Source organism: Lepisma saccharinum, chromosome 6 (assembly GCF_977018435.1).
Source record: "Lepisma saccharinum chromosome 6, izLepSacc3.1, whole genome shotgun sequence".
Lineage (NCBI taxonomy): Eukaryota > Metazoa > Arthropoda > Insecta > Zygentoma > Lepismatidae > Lepisma > Lepisma saccharinum.
In genome coordinates this window covers 35,353,966-35,371,700 of record NC_139234.1, presented here as the reverse complement: position 1 = coordinate 35,371,700, position 17,735 = coordinate 35,353,966, and the positions used below count along the sequence as shown (strand labels likewise).

The 17,735-nt window shown below is 35.3% G+C and overlaps 1 protein-coding gene across 1 annotated transcript in view; it reads left to right on the top strand.

The window, feature by feature from the left end:
* LOC145988686 (glutamate receptor ionotropic, kainate 2-like) overlaps positions 1-17,411 on the top strand; it is a 202,025-nt gene extending 184,614 nt beyond the window's left edge. The window contains exons 14-18 of the mRNA XM_083123764.1: positions 930-1,128; positions 2,238-2,469; positions 7,781-7,896; positions 10,567-10,719; positions 17,049-17,411. Of these exons, the coding sequence (XP_082979890.1) occupies positions 930-1,128; positions 2,238-2,469; positions 7,781-7,896; positions 10,567-10,719; positions 17,049-17,228 (880 nt within the window). The 3' untranslated portion in view covers positions 17,229-17,411. The remainder of the gene's footprint in view (positions 1-929; positions 1,129-2,237; positions 2,470-7,780; positions 7,897-10,566; positions 10,720-17,048) is intronic.
* Positions 17,412-17,735: the final 324 nt, after the last annotated feature.

Genomic DNA, 17,735 nt, shown 5'->3' with positions numbered 1-17,735 from the left:
GGCGGTCAGGGGCATGATGCTGATCACATCACCCCCACTCACGACCGGATCAAGAAAGTGTGGGACGTTACCCCCACACCCCCTATACGCCTTCATGGCATGGTGCTATGCACAGGGGAGCACTTTACCTTTAATGTTATAATAAAAAGGTTGAACCTAGATCAATCCACAGAAAGGCAGATTTCCGTGTCGTCTTAGGAGTCCTGGATCTCTGTACTTTTTTTAATCTTCTGATGATTTATCATCCATGTTGGAAGATGATGACAGTATTTTAGAAAATGCTTTTCGCTTTTCAAGAACAGTGGGTATTTTACACTGTTTCTGAAGAAGTTTTTAAACTATCCTTTCCTTTTTTAATGTGTTGTGCAAGTCCCTTTACATCTTGCACTTTTAACCCCCTTTTTGACTTTAAGGTAAGGAAGGGTTTCAGATGAGAGGATTTTTCCTCATATAGTTAAGAAGGGTGCAAAATGGTGCAAGTATTCTGAAACACCCAAAAATTTTAACTCAATCGCCTCCACGATGGTGTAGTGGTAGTGTAGTTGCTTTGTACTCAAGAGGTCCTTGGTTCGATACCTGGTGGAGACACACAGTGGTTTGGATACAACTTTAAACTGTAGGTCTAGTCCCAATTAGCCTTACTCTGCATAAAGTGGACTTAAAACACCAACTCAATCAGTCAATTTTTATTACCTGCTGTACATCTGAACTCGTCACACCACATGCCGGAGTGGTGGAAATTTTTCCTAGCAAGACAAATCCCAAACTATTCTTCCCAGAAGTATGAGACCTACTGCAGAATTTAATTGCACCTTCTCCTAAAGCCTTATTTTTTTTTCATTGTCACATGAGAAAATCAGACCTGGTCATTTAAAGTTAACAAATTTTAAAATAAATTTAATTACCTCTTGGTTGTGTATTCGTTATAGAGCTATATCAACAAGGATGGTGGCAGGAATCTGGTGGTTTTTCACTTTGATTATGGTATCATCTTACACAGCTAATTTGGCTGCCTTCCTTACAATTGAAAGCATGTCCTCTCCTATTCACAATGTGGAAGATCTATCCAAGCAAACTAAAATCAAATATGGTGCAAAGTCTGGAGGCTCTACAGCAAGTTTCTTCAAGGTATGTTATGTCATTTATTCTTGAAACTTTCTAACATTTAACACTACATATTTAATATTAACATTTATAAACTTTATGAGCAAATATTATATAAGTATCATTAATTGCTGCAGTTGAATATTTCGTATCAGGTATTTTCAAACGTATATGTGCACAAAACCCTTGATATGAATAAATCTAGTCCTGGAATACTTTTTGTATCTAAAATATGTGTGAGATATATCCAGATAATGTCTAAACAATGTCGAATAAATGCCCAGATCAGGTCCAGTTCTAGTTCAGAACATATCATTTTCTTATCCACAATGAAATACAATGATGCAGATGACAACACATTCATGTGAACCACGCAGCACTGCTGTCTAAAACTTATCCACAGAATGTTCATGAAAGATACTTCCCGCGTATATGGATATGGATATCCAAGAAATATCCAATTGATGTGTTATGGAAATTCTTGGGTATCCAGAACTTTTGTACGAATAGCCAAGAGACATTTGTGTGCTGTATTGGTGACTCTCTAATATTAATTTTGTTCACACCAAAAAATTACAAACTCCTGAGAGGTTTTATCATTCACCCACCCTCTTAGAATATTTTTTTTTTACAAATTGGACATTTTATTGATTCACTGAGACTTCTAGGTTGGTGTGTAAATGTTAAGACCTAAGGTTGTTCAAACTTGTTCTGACATAAGTTATGGCACAGAGGAACCTGAAAATTGCTATCATGTTTGACCTTCTGAATACTCCAAAACCATATAGATCATCTTTAATTTGGGGGGGGGGGTCACAGTTTCTCGTGATATTTATTAAGGTATCCAAGAAAATACAAATGTTGGAGAAGCAGACATGTTAAAATTAATTTGGGCACTTAGAAGCAAATGAATATGTGACAAAATTAGATTTAGGAGTAAAAGAGGTTTGAAGTCCTAACAAAAACTCTGGGTAAAACAAAATGTTATAGGTAATATGAATTGCAAAATATTGATATCCTTTTATTGGTGGACTGTAGTAGCAGTTTAGCTATAAGCTTCTTTGCCCTTGCATCCCATTTCCTCCAAAGCGGTTACATAGTAGGCACATATTCAATGTTTTTACCTGTTACAGAGTTCACCTAATAATGAAATCTACAAAAGAATATGGAATTACATGGAGACTCACCCTGAAGACAGTCCTAAGTCCAACTCTGAAGGAGTTGATAGGGTTGTAGCAGAGGATGGAGGGTATGCATTTTTCATGGAATCATCATCTATTGAATACAATGTTGAAAGGAAATGCACTTTGGCTCAAGTTAACGGATTGCTTGATTCAAAAGGATATGGCATAGCTATGCCAAAAAGTGAGTATGAAATGCACCTGAGACTCGGAGAAAATTTCATAATACATACATAATTATTACATTATTATTACTGCTATATTATTGATGAAGTGAAATTATCCCTTTCAATGGGGCTATACAAAACCAAATTTTTGCTGTGTGTATTAATATTGTTTGTATATAAACATTATCGACCTGTAATCAAGATGTCCTGGATTCAGTTTTCAGTGGTGGTAAATTTAATGTCAAATAGATCCAGTAGCAATTAGCCCATTAGTGCTGCACTTTTTCTTTGTTTTTTGGCAGTTTAGAAATTATATTATTGAAGGATTTTATTTTATGTTGCTCAAACTTTTTTTTTGTTTTGTTTTGTTCCTTTGCATTTAACAATGTCATAAATTTTCATAATACTTAGTCATGGCTTTTGGGGTAGGGATGTGCAAGTGCCCCCTCCAAATCCGCTAATGGAAAATATGTACAATACAAGTGAAGAATTGTTTCATTAATGTTAGAAAGTATATTTTATTTTCAGTGCTCGAAAAATTTTCTTCAAAGCTAGGCGCCAACTCTGAAAATCAGGCACTAGGAAACTACCTACTAAACTTGAGAGCATCTGGGAAGGCGGGTGGAAAGTGGGTGCGCAGTAGCAAGGAAAGGCAGCGTTGCCAACCCTAGCTATAAGTACTGAAACCATCCGTAAAATGTAACCACCACAACTAGGGACAGCATTCCAAGCATCATGTACCTATTCCCTTGCAACTCATTCCAAACAAATAAATAGTGCAAATTCAAAGTCTACATTGTCGGTGAGGCAAAGGGACAGCTGTTTGTATCGAAATAGGAAAAGGTGTGGGTAATTGGGACGGAAAGTAAAACGCGTGAAAACCTGCAGAGATAATTGCAGAGAACGTTTTGCCTTTTATCTGGTCCGTGAGGCAAACGCGATATCTAAAGGGCCTCCCCAATGGCGGAGTGGTAGCGTCGTTGCCTTGCAATCAAGTGGTCCCGGGTTCGATACCCGGTTGAGGTTCGTGACAGTGGTTCGGAACCCACTTTAAACTGTAGGTCCAGTCCCAATTAACCTTACTGTGCATAAAGTGGACTGAAAACATAAAATCAAAAAACAAAATATTTAAAGTTGATACTGAATAGATTGGGTTCAAGCCACCACGATCTTATGCAATGTTTTATAATGGCAACCATCGTGTCATACAGTTATGTTTGAGTTATTGTTGTACGTATTATTATATATGTAAAATTACTATATCAATACGGGTAACAATAACAATGTATCTGTATTATATTAGTGTTATTGCCATACCTATTGCCATAGTCATCCATACGCGTAATAAGAACGCTAACCAAGGAAATCGTTCCCAGTAATTCTGTAATGTATTGAATTAAAAATGGAAAGTACAACCGTACAACGAAGAACTGGAAAGTTACGGCACTTATTAGAAAATAATATATGTGTAACAGTTCAAGAATTCATTTCGATCTAAATATTTTCTGGTAAACAGAACCATAACAGCGAAATAAGTGTTTGGTGTTATTATTCCTTATTTAGTTATTATTATTACAAACGCAAATAATAAAATGTCTGATAAGCGTGAAATTCTACTACCCTTTCCAGTAGTCTACAGAATAAATTCAGTGAGCAGCGTTTGTTTCCTGTGCGAGGCTGGCAACGCTGACTTGGAGCCAGTACGGTCGAATCTGCAACTGTCTTTTCGCGCGCGGACTTTTGAACGCTGTGATTTACTGTTTTGGTTGTGGCTATTGGAGTAGCAATATTTGGCATATCTGTGTGCACAATGGAAGCTGAGAATAGGAAGCATTGTGTTTTACACAAGCAAGCACGTGAGATCGTGTACAACGTGTACAATTACTTTAAAATCGAGGCCGAGCAGAAAACGATTGTGGAGGGCGAAGCTGAGTGCCATGTTGCCAGACCTCAAGAAAGGACTGCCGCGGCGTGCGGGGTAGGTTTGGGTTCGGTGCAGAGAATTGTGAGCGAGGGAAAAAAATCTGTTCGTGCAAGTGGGAGTGCTGTATTTCGATCACCAGGCAAAAATCCTCGCCGCGAAAAGCCTGTTACCGATATTGATGATTTCGATAAGAGCATATTACGCAGGGAAGTTTTGAACATGTACAGAAATGGTGAATTTCCTACATCATTGAAACTCGCAAAGAAAATGAAGGCGCAATGTAAATTTGTTGGAAGCCGATTGTCTATGCTGCGTATTCTAAAGAGCATGGGGTTTAAATATAGAAAATGCAATGATGGACGGAAGATGTTAATGGAAAGGACGGACATCGTAGCTGCGAGAGCTGCATTCTTGCGAAAGATGCATTGCATCAAACAAGAAGGAAAATCACCTGTTTTCTACCTCGATGAAACGTGGGTTAACCAGAACCACACACGAAAAACATGTTGGCAAATGAACGATGGTACGGGTGGCCTAAAAGTTCTTGTAGGAAAGGGGGGGGGGGGCATCTGATTGTTTGCCACGTTGGCTCTGTAAACACCGGCTTCCTTCCAGATTGCAAATTGATTTTCAGAGCAAAATCGAAAAGCACATCTACCGATTACCACAATGAAATGACTGGTGCTGTTTTTAAGCAGTGGTTTGAAGAAAAATTAATTCTGAACCTTCCGCCAAATTCCACTATAGTTATGGATAATGCCAGCGTACACTCTGTAGAGTTAAATAAGGCCCCAACAACAAATACCAGGAAAGCAGAAATAATATCGTGGCTGGAAAAACACAATATTCCCCACGCATCTTCGCAAACCAGAGCAGAGCTTTTAGTTTTGGTCAGGGATCACAAGTCGACGTCGAAATCATACGAAGTGGATACACTTGCAAGAGGATTCGGCCACCAAGTTGTGTGTCTGCCTCCGTACCATTGCCAATACAACCCCATCGAATTAATCTGGGCGCAAGTGAAATCTTACGTTGCAGAAAAGACAGCACTTTTAAAATGGCTGATGTCGAAAATTTGACGCACGAGGCTGTAGCGAACGTGTCAGTTTCTGCCTGGGATAAATGTGTGCAACATGCAGAACGTCTGCAAGAAGAGGATTATCACCGTGAAATCTCTCGAGACAGCATCATGGAGCCCTTCGTTATCAACCTCCAGGACTCCAACTCCGAAGACACTGAGGGTGAAAATGAATCTTCTGAATCTGAGTAAAATCGCAGGTATGTATGTTCAGTTGCTGCATTCTTATCCTATTCATTTCTGTTTTGCGATTTCATTTGTATTTTTATAATTGTAGTATCTATGGAGACAATAATGCTTCGATTTCTTCGCTTAATGTCAAACGAAATTTCTTTTTTTTATTTTGGCACAAAGATCTTGTTCATCGTTTCATTGCGGTGCGTGCGTGCGAAATACATCGCATATCCACGCGGCCGCGGACGTGGCAACGCTCTGCGCGAAGGTAGCAGACGACCGCCTTCCCAGTTGCTCTCTAGACTAGCAATTGTGCATACTACAGAGTGTTTCAAAAGTCGCACAGCCCAAACTTTGAAAATGTATATCATGAAAACCGTAAGAGGTATTTACACAGGTTTTCTGCACTAAACCAATCATGTAGGCTATCACTGGATTAATAAATTTATGTTAGCATGTATCCAAAAAAAGCAATTACATTATTTTAAAAATATTGTTCATTTGCTGAAAACATCTGAGAATTGATTGTCAATAATATATTACCAACGTAGAAATTTTTAGCAAAAAATGCAGGTTCGACCAGGACTCGAACACAGGGGTCTGACATACCATGCCATTGCTCTAACCACTGAGCTACTGAGCCAGCCTTGCTTTGCCTGTTTTTTCGCTGTCGCTGTTTTACCTGTGTGGAATGTTTTCTGCCAGTGCTACCGCAACGGGATCTGTTGCCTTTGAAATACAGTAGAATTTGACGTTACCTGATTCCTCCCAGCGTAGAGATGTTAATTATTGAAGATTAGGCACATACAGGAAATGTACTACATAGAAATTTTGCATCGAAAAATGCATTAACATCTCTATGTTGGGAGGAACCAGGCAATGTCGAAGTCTACTGTGTTTCAAAGGCAACAGATCCCATTGCGGTAGCACTGGCAGAGATGATTCCACACAGGTAAAACAGCGACAACGAGAAATCAGGCGAGACCAGGCCAGCTCAGTAGCTCAGTGGTTAGAGAAATTGCACGGTATGCCAGAGACCCAGGTTCGAGTCCTTGTCGAGCCTGCATTTTTCGCTGAAAATTTCTACGTAGTACATTTCCCGTGTGTGCCTAATCTTCAATAATAATAATACCAACTCTTAATAATTTATGGGATCATTTGTTGGTGTTTGACTAGTCGTAAAACAGTTGCTTTGTGAGGTACAGCAGAACCTCTTGCACATGAGTGTAAGAATGAGTAGTAAAATACTCTTCAGCGATGCACACACACTGCTCCAAAGAATACGCCATGCTGAATCAATTAAAAGAACAGGCATAGTAGCATTAAAAGTGAGCGAAAAGAATTCAGTGTAGACTAGGATCCTCTCAAGAGTCCAATTTCAGCACAAAATCTTGGTTTATGATTTTTCACGTAAATGTATAGCCAATACTTAGGCACATGTGGCATGCATCTGTTGACAATATTTCGACCTGCTAGCATTGTCATATATGTCCCAAAAATGGCACTTTTTCATTCAACCCATAAAATCGCTAATAAAAAATCCATCAAATGTTGCACATGACCAATATTGGTCGCAAATCACAGATTGACATGGTATCAGTCATCAGACATCTAATTATGACCCTTCGATAATTTCTTACATATTTTTGTCATACAAAAGTACATTTCTGGAAAAATTTTAACGCTGCCTTCCACCACTTATTAATTTATCTAAATTTTCTGTATGGAGAAAAATGATAATTTTAAACATTGAAAAATATATCAATGGATGAGGCTTTATAATACAGAAAACCTGGTGTAAATATCTCTTACGGTTTTCATGATATACATTTTCAAAGTTTGTGTTGTGCAACTTTTGAAACACTCTGTATAAGAAGCTGAGCATCACGGTATTCAAAACATTGCTGGACAAAGAGTAACCAATTATTACGGATTCTTTGGAATGTTCACAACGTTGATTAAAAAAAAATCATTTGTTAACTTACGCTGTACTGCAATTTGAACTTAGAATCATCAAAATTTCGTACATATTACAACATAAGATCACAGTCACCAGGCTGATTTTTTTATTCGCCATGGCAACTGGGATTTTTCGAGCCCTGTTTATTTGTATAATTCAAACATACCGTACGTTAAATGTACATTCTTCTAGATTCACAATATCGAAATCAATTGAGTGCAGAAGTATTGAAAATGCAGGAGAGGGGAGATTTGAAGAAATTGAAGGACAAGTGGTGGAAGGAGAAGAAAGGTGGAGGAGCATGTGCTGTAAGTATTTGTATTCGTAAATTCTGTGTACACAATAAAATCAAAATTATCTTCATGTGTTAAAATATTGCTGATTTGATTGAGTGATTTTACTTCACCTTTCTGCCACTTTGGCTAATCGTAAAGATGAGGATGAGTGATATTATGAAACTGATGTTGGGACACTCACAAAGAACACTCATGCCCAGGCCATGATTCGAATCTGGGACACCTGGCATTGTAGCATGCTGTACAAACTACTCTGCCATGGAGGTCAGCATTAAAATATTATCAATAAATAAAATGGCTATTAAACTCTTCTCATCATGTGTAAATAAAGCAAGAGTAATTTTCTGAATGCACATTTGTAATATATTTGGCAGTTTCTTAAATCAAAAGACACATTTATGTAAATGAAGATCTTGCATGTCAGGAATGGTAAACTTATTAATCCCTTTATTGTTCTCTGGTTTCCTCAAAATATAACAATATGATATTTACATACAATACTTAATGTAAATTTTGGCCAATAAATATCTGAAAAGATAATATACATTGAATGATATTGAACACATAGATTGCAGTAACATGGCCATATTGTTCGGGCATTCGAAACTTCAGCAATTACCACCCTCCCCCTTGGAAAGGGATCACTAAGTATAAGGGTTGCTTGATAAATAAGTGGACTGGGCTTGTGGTTTTGGTGTATGTAGAAGTAAGGAACAACCGATTGTGTTTATTCATACACTTGTCTCTTGCACATTGTTAGTCATCTCTTTTATTCGCAGGTAGACGTTCAACCCTCAAACGTGAATGAGTGCAGGGATGGATTCCTCCAGATATGGGCAATGGTGTGAGATTCAGTTCCTGTGTGCTGAAGGTGTGCAGCCATCAGAGATTGTTCGCAGGTTAAAAGCAAAGCTTTGTCCCCATATACCACATTTATCCAGCAAACAATCTCTGCTGGCTGCACACCTTCAGCACAGAGGAACTGAATCTCACACCATTGCCCATATCTGGAGCAATCATTCATGTTTGAGTGTTGAACGTCTACCTGCAAATAAAACAGATGACTAACAATGTGCAACAGACAAGTGTATGAATAAACACAATTGGTTGTTCCATATTTCTACATACACCAAAACCACAGGCCCAGTCCACTTACTTGTCAAACAACCCTTAAATATTCATTGGATCATTGTTTTTTCTTTACATTTCAAATCTCATATCTTTTATAGTTTTATAGCAATTGTGATTGTGTCCATGACTTTTAACCAAAGAGTTCCAGGTTCAATACCTGATGAAAAGGTTTTTTCCTACATTGCACAGTGGTCCAGATCTTATTAGCCTGTCCAAGCATAAAGTGCACAAACTTTGATTGTGTCCAATTGAAATGTACTCATTGTTCTAATTACATGAAATGAACTTATATTCATACTCTCAGAAACAGTAACTGCAGTGAAATAACTATTAATGTCAAAAAACATACTTATACTTATACCTGTTTATTAACTGAACCTTTAGTGAACAGAAGTTCTCACATGTGTTACCCCTCTTGTGGAGCAGGCTTTCCAGGTACATGCTTTTCAAATGTGCCACAATGAACAAAGAAAAAAAATCTAATTGTTGTAGAGAGCTAAAGTCTGTTTACTTTATCCATATTTCCTGTCAGGTGGTACTAAATTGTAACACGTCTGTCTGTTACAATTCTTGAACACATGACACATGGTAAGCTTGTAGTTTTGATTTTTTTTTTACACATGGAATATTAGTTTCTTGAGAAGTCTTCGCAATGATTTTGATGGTGATGCCAGTAATGGCTCCTTTACATCCTGTTTTGTCTCTTCAGACATTTTCCAGCCTCCTGAATGCTGTGAGACAAGACTTCCCGTTGTCTCTAACTTTCTTACTAATTTCTGGATACAACACTTTGAAGGTACACGTCTCGCACGAAATTCAGTCTGAAATGCCCTTTGACATGCTTTAAATGAACCAGTTGGCCAGTATTTATGAACGAGGAACACACGCTCTTTGATTGTGTACATTGCAATCCCTATACATTCGAGCCAACACTACAGAGATGAATTGTCGTGGAACAAAGCAAATGAAGGTCACTGGAAGAGTCCAAACCTATTGTGAGGGGTTAGATCCTGTTTTACATTGTTGAAGGTATGTGCATACAAAATTCCAAGACAAACTTTAAGTAAATGGCAGTTTTATAGACAAAAGGGCCTCTAATGAGGGAATCACCCGATACTTTCGCCCTTTATTATTAAATGCAGGTATGTGAAACGTTAGTGGATTGTTGTTATTTGTTCGTGTTTTGAGAGGGGACCTTTCTTTTTGATTATCAGCAATTAGAGATCTGACAGGATATGCCAATTTCCAAAATTTCCTGAAGTTTTTTTAAATAAAAAATTCCCCAAATTGTGGGGATGCGAGTGGCATTAAGGAGTGGTAAAATGGGAATCATTATTATTTTTAACTGTCAACTCTTTATTATTGTTGTTACATGTTTTTATTAATACTGTATATTATTGTTGGTTCACTGTTCTGTGTGCTATATGGCCAACCACACTGACTTATATTTATTGTATTGCATTAGAGAATTCAAAAAGGTAATTTTTATATGATATGCAATGCAATTTGTCATTTGATCAGTTAAAATACTTTATTCCTCAATATTTTCAGGCTGCAGCATCTGGTGGTGGTGCAGCGGCAGAGCTTGGTCTTGCAAATGTAGGGGGTGTGTTTGTGGTGCTGATTGGAGGTGTAGGAGCAGCATCCATTATAGCATGCTTGGAATTCTTATATAAATTAAGGAAAACTACTAAGAAAGACAGAGTAAGTGCACTAACAACAAATATTTTTTTTCTAAAGAAAGAAAAAAAAAGATTTAATAAAAAGTGTTTTGAATGTAGAAAACACATCATAAAATTTTAAGATTTCAAACTCTGCAAGCTAGTATAGCAAAACTTTTGTTGAACGAAAAAGTAACAAATCTTGATAATTTTGTGAAAAAGTGTTTTCTATGATTTTGTTTTAAAAGTATTAACTTGAATTTTATACTATTGTTATTTTCAATTAACAGTTGGGCACAGTATATATAATATTCTGAGGATCTAAAAATGGAAGAGGTGAGCACTATCCACATATCTGTGAGATACGAATTAGCTATGTCCTTTATTGTGTGGCAGTGAGGTCTTTCATGTACCAAAGTCAAGAAACAATCAATGTAAATGAGCATTTCAAAATGAAATAAACATTTTTTGCTGCTTGCATGTAAGAAAAATTAACAGGAGACAGATTATATTATTTTCCTGTAGTTTACGGTTATTACAAGCATAAGAATGCAATAATTCTACAATGCAAGCAATGCATACATACAAGAAAAACCAGATTATATTATATTAGTAAAAATATTCAAAATTATTTGGTCACATATTTTAATTCCATAAAGTTCATAAAGTTTTTCTTGTATGTACGCATTGCTTGCATGATAGAATTATTTTCCTGTAGTTTACGGTTATTACAAGCATAAGAAAACAGTTTTTTCTTTGTGACGTTTCAGGAGAACACACGCTCCTTTCATCAGACATTTATTTTCATTTTGACTAAAGATACAGTTATAACAATGGTTAGTAATTTTTAAACAAAAAGAATCTGTTATATAATGGATGTTGTCAATGTTACATTGTTGTAATATAGCAACTTAACTGTGAAAAAAGCAGTCTATTTTATTTTTATTTTAGAATTTTTTTTATTTTTTATTTTTTTTAAAATTATGAATCCCAAATATCATCAGGTAATTCAAATTCATCATTGTTTTCACAAAGTCTCTTGATGTTTTCTGTTACATTAAATTTTAAAGATGGTGGCTTACTCCATTTGTGAAAAAGAAAACTCCACACTGGATCTATGTTACCATTTTCATTATTTAACTTATTCCAGTGTTCTTCTGCAATGAACGAGGCTTCCCAGACATTCAACTCTGTGTTTCCCGTTAATCTTTTTAAAACCCTTCTCTTTTTAATCAAATGCTTCTCTTCGATGATATGAGTTGACAAACCTGTTCTTGGGTTTAGATTTATAATGTCCAAATCATGTTCGTGCCATCTTATTGCCATTTTCCTTGCTGTTTGTCCCACATAATCTTTTGAACATGAACAACTTATATTATATATTCCTGTGGTTTCCACATCTGGTAGCGAGTTTCTCATTTTGAATTCATTAAATGTACATTCCAAACTTCTTGGTGATTTAAAAACAATTTTGAAATTAAAACTTCTAAAAATTTTTGCAATTTTATGTGAGAATCCCTTGTGGAATGGAATGCACACAAATTTCTTTTCAACAGATTTTTCATCTTTGTCTGTATTTCTCTTTTCCTTTAGTTTTCTTGCAACTTGTTTTTTGATTTGGTTTATTCTGTTAGTGTGAAAGCCATTTTCTTTTGCTATATTAAAGAGCCTTTCTTCTTCATTTTTGATATCCTCATTATTAGAACATAGTCTTTGTGCTCTCAGGAAAAAATTTAAAAATATGTTATCCATTGTTATACGCGAATGTTCTGATTTGGCATGGATGTATTTTTCCCCCGCTAATTTTTTTCTATGGACTGATGTTTGAATTGTTGAGTCAGTTGTCTTAATTTGCAGATCAAGGAAAGAAATTACATTGTTATTCATGGGTTCGCAAGTGAATTTTATGCGACGATGTGATTCATTTAACGATTTAAATACGTCCATGATGGTGTTCTCATTTTTAGCAATAATTAGCACATCATCTACATATCTGATGTAGAGTTTGATATCCGCACCAATCGCATTAACAATTGGAGATTCTATGTAATGAAGGAAAATGCTGGAGATGATTCCGGATACTGGGTTTCCCATTGATAGACCATTATTTTGCTGATAGATTTTGCCATCAAATATAAAGTAATTGTAATTTGCACATACAGTAAACCATCGAACCATTTCCCATGATTCTACTGGGTTAACCTTCATCTCAATAAGCCATCTGTGTAATGCATCTGTGGCACCTTCTATTGGGACACTAGGATATAAATTTTCAACATCAAAACTTGCAATACGATACTCACTATTCCAAACAATATTTTTTAGTTTCTGTTTCACTTCATATGCATTTTTAACACTGAATGGTGTTTGTTGTTTAATTATAGCAAGTCTTTCAACTAAATATTTGGATAGTTTGTATGATGATGAACAAAAAATAAATGTCTGATGAAAGGAGCGTGTGTTCTCCTGAAACGTCACAAAGAAAAAACTGTTTTCTTATGCTTGTAATAACCGTAAACTACAGGAAAATAGTTCATAAAGTTTAAAAATATCAAAGTTTAGATGTTGATTACAATAGGAATATTTCCATAATATCAAACATTATGGTATTGATTTGATATAGAAGGCATAGAAGTGGATATTATCATCTTAGAGTATAGAAGGAATAGAGAGAAGGCATGTATTATGTCAGCTGAAGCCAAAATAGCTTGCGGTGGCTGACATGTTCGGTAGTACCACCCACCTGTTGCGTCCATTTGTTAACATTCAGCAAGATGGAATTTCCTCAGGAAAAATAACGCTGTTATGTTTAAATCATCAGAAACAATAACACTTTGTTCTTAGCAATTAATTTTGGTGAAAATACAAACAGGTCTAGAGTCGTTTTTCACTTTGTGAAGGCACAATGGCTCTTATGGAGAAACTGCCTGGTATTACCATTTAAGGTGCTCTGGCTCTTTTCACTGGCAGGGATCACCGTGCTGCATTCATTTCACAATAAGCATGTTTTATCTATTGTATATTGTTACCTTTGTTATAGTTGTTAGTTTTCCATTATTATTATTATTAACGAGAGTTAAAGAAACATGGGGAGACTCTTATGAATTGCAAGCGCAATTTCTCTATTTCACAAAGTAACATTCATTTATCAAATGTGTTAAAATCAGTAATACAGTTTTACCTAAATGTTATACGTATAACAAATGTTCTCTTCATCGGTAACACTTACTATCAAGGGCGCCTGCAGGGAGAGGCCAGGGAGGGCACTTGCCCCCCACCCCCTGAGATTTCTGGAAAGAGTTCATGTAATTCGAATGGTGAAATTGTAGCAATATTTTATAACAAAAATTACTATTATTATTATTTGAAGTAGGGTTATATTTAAGCTTAGTCTATTTTACACTGATTATCTAACTATAATGACAGCTTTTTGTCAGTATACAGTTATGCAAATTGTATATAGATATACAGAATATGGAATTTTTTTAAAAAAACACAAGTGGTAGAAGTAGTAGTAGTAGTAAGAACAAAAGTAATAGCAACAATAAAAGCAGTAATAATAGCAATAATAATAATAATAAAAGTTTCTATGATCTTACCCCCCTGAGAAAAAATCCTGCAGGTGCCCTTGCTTTCTATGCAACATGCCAACTGATACCACATACCTACGTCTCACAGCAACCTGTCTCCTTACTTCTCGCGCTGATCAGCATAAAAACAAACTACATTTACAGAGAAGTAATGCTTCTGGGGACCTTTGAGTGAAGACAAGAAATAATTTCATCATTATCTTTACAACTTTGTTGCTGTGAGTTTTAACGTAGACTTATGAAACAAATTTGACATTTTCCACTGTACCAATAAAAAAATCCACAAATTGTATTCGACAATTTATTTTTTTAAGACACATTTTTAAAAATCTTGATAAATTCTCAGCACCACCATCACCAGTGACAATTGCACAGTTTTCCGTAGCGATTCCTCCGATTTTATGGCATGCTTTAACGTTCTGAATGGTTTCAATGAAAAGTTGCATTTTATTTATTTAAAATAATATGTAATAAAGTTAACAATTTTTATCTTCACCAAAGTGTTCTACAGCAAATTTCGTATGTTACTGTAATTATTTTTACTTCCACATAAATCACATAATTTGGCAACATCACACATTATTTTGCCATAAGAAAAGCATTGTCCATAAGAGCCCATTGTGCCTTCACGATGTGAAAATGACTAGACATTTTTATATGCTGGGGCATGATCATTTACCATACATAATGACTGCATTATATCTCAACGAAAAAAAGGGTTACATAAAATGACAATCTAAGCATTATAGGAGTTACATTACAACTCTACACCCGTAAATCAATCAGAAAACAATACTGATATGAAAATATGAGCTGTGAACAAAGGTTTAGCTGAATGTAACCAGATTTTATGTTGCCTCAGTCATGGAGCTCTTTGATTGATCTACTAGCATTCTCGCAACTAGACATTTCAAGTTCACTTGTAATTGGGTGTGACCTTAATAAATTTCTTCTCATCATTGCCATGGTTAGCTAAAAATGGCAAAAGGCAAAGTAAAATAAAAGCAAACCATTTTTTTAATGGAATTTGAATGATCTATCTCGGAAATAAATTCTGTTCTCTTGAAACTTTAAAACCGAAACTGCTCCTGGCGGAATTTCTGAGAAACATTCAAACCTACTAAAAGGTCAGAATTGAAGGAAATGGCTTTGGACTACGAAAAATATTATTACATATTGCAGTGAGTTTTGCTACAACGTTATGTACATATTTTGGCAGGTTTTTGCTACATATGCTGTTGAAACCTGTAGTGCAAAGATCTTAGAGTAAAGAAGGTGTAAAATTGTGAATGCTTAAAATATTGGCTAATATATTTTGATTGATTTTTATATTATGTGAATTTCAGTACACTAACTGTATAAAATTTAAAATAATAATGATAATAGTGGAAAACAATTGTTCTCAATATTCACTCATCTAGTAGAGCAAGTAGCAAAGTCTTCCTATTTATATAATAATAATAGTCTACTTGTGTTCGTTGCATCCAAAAGCTGCTCGCAGTCATGGCTTCTTATTGATTATCTACTCACAATGTCATCATAATGTCCAAAAATTACGCACTATAAACTAACATCCCACCCTCTAATCACTACTTCCACCATTGTATTAGCTGTAACTAGTGTGGTATCCAAGATGGCAGTTAACTCACCCCTCCTTCCCCTCACGACTTCAGTTTCCTTGTTCAGAATACACGCTTAGGCTCTCGCTTCCATACTCTAAGATTATTATAAACATGTGCATGCTTTTTTTTTGTTCCATACAAATTAGGCAGGAAAAACAAAATGTTGAAGTATATTTCATAACTTATATTAAAATAGTGGAAAGTGTGCAATTGTTTTATAAACACACAATGTTAAATATCTTTAGAAAATCTACCACTGCAAAATTAAGAAGTCTTGTTTTTTCCACACTAAACTAAAATATTCAAAATAAATGAGATATTTTAAAATTAATATACTCAATATACATGAAATGCTTTCACTGAAATGTGTAATGCTTTTTCTTCTAGTGCTTAGTTTTATAACTACATATTTACCGAGAGATATTGTGTGTTAATTCACATTTTGGAATTTCAGTAATATGATGAATTTTCCACTGAAACCACATAAAATAAAATGTAGCTTTTGTTCATATAAAGTGGTACACTCAATGAAGTTAAAGTTCAGCTTGGGGTTGTAATCTGTGATGGAAGAAGGGAATTTTACAGTAAAGCTTGTGTTGTGTGTAAAAGAAAAAAAAATCAGTAGCATATGTAGTTTCACATGCAAAGGTATACAAATACAAAAATTACCCCTGAAAAAAAAAATGGAGGTTAACATAAGCTATGTTACCAGGTTGTTAGTGTAGGCACTCGAAAAACAGTCATAGTTTTAATTCTTTGCTAAAATTTCATATTTTTTGTATTCTCTATCAATCATGTCACTAATGGTTATGGTTTTCTTCTCTGTGATGATCAATAATTGGTTTGTCTATGTGATTTGCACCTCCTTGATCTGGGGGAAGGGGGTAAAATTTTCTTCTCAAACTTGAAGTTGAAAGAAATAAGGCCGCTGACCTTTATTATAATAATAATAAAGAGGAAACACTAAGCAATGAGAATATTGAAATATTACATGACACTGAAGTATCTTCAGCACAGATAGTCTTTTAATCATCCTTCATGCTGAAGATGCAGTCTATGGCTTTAAATATTTCAATATTGTTATTGTCTGATAAATATTTCCTATTCCCTTTTCCATAGTTAGTACTTTACTTGATTCTAATTTTCCTTTACTTCCGCAGATTCCCTTCTGGCCAGAGGTCAAAGCAGAATTGAAATTTGCCTTCAAGTGCCAAGGTGATGCAAAGCCAGTTAGGAAAAGGGAGGAATCCGAAGATGATGTACCAGATACCACAAATTTCGTCCCATTAAGTCCTTACGCAGCACCCTACAGCTTTGGAGGGAAGGAATCTAAATCGTGACAATGCATATGAAATTTTAATTGTTAAGATAATATAACCATGTTAAGTAACATTCTAACAACATTGTTTGATGACCCTTTCTACAACTATTGATGTAGTAATTTTATAGAAGCCCAATAAATTATATTTATAAGTAGACATTTAAAAAAATAAAGGGAATAGAGAAATAAAGAGATTTGTGATAAAAAATGAGTTTTTACTCCATGGCAGACAATTACAACAATGTTTATTTTTACTAGTTTGTAAGCATTCCAAATGTTTGTGTAGTAGTTTTTTATTGTATTATATGATATGAATGCAATTGTAGGGAAAGAGGAGAGAAAGAAAAGAGAACGATGATTATTATCAAACAAGATATCATTAAAGATTGTTCGTATCAATCTTCTGCCAATTTCAAAATCCAAAGAATATGACAACATGAGATTTCTTGAATTAAAAATTGCGAACCATTCTAGTGTACATAATTCTTACATGATTAGTGAGAATATCGAATCTCACTTCCGTGTA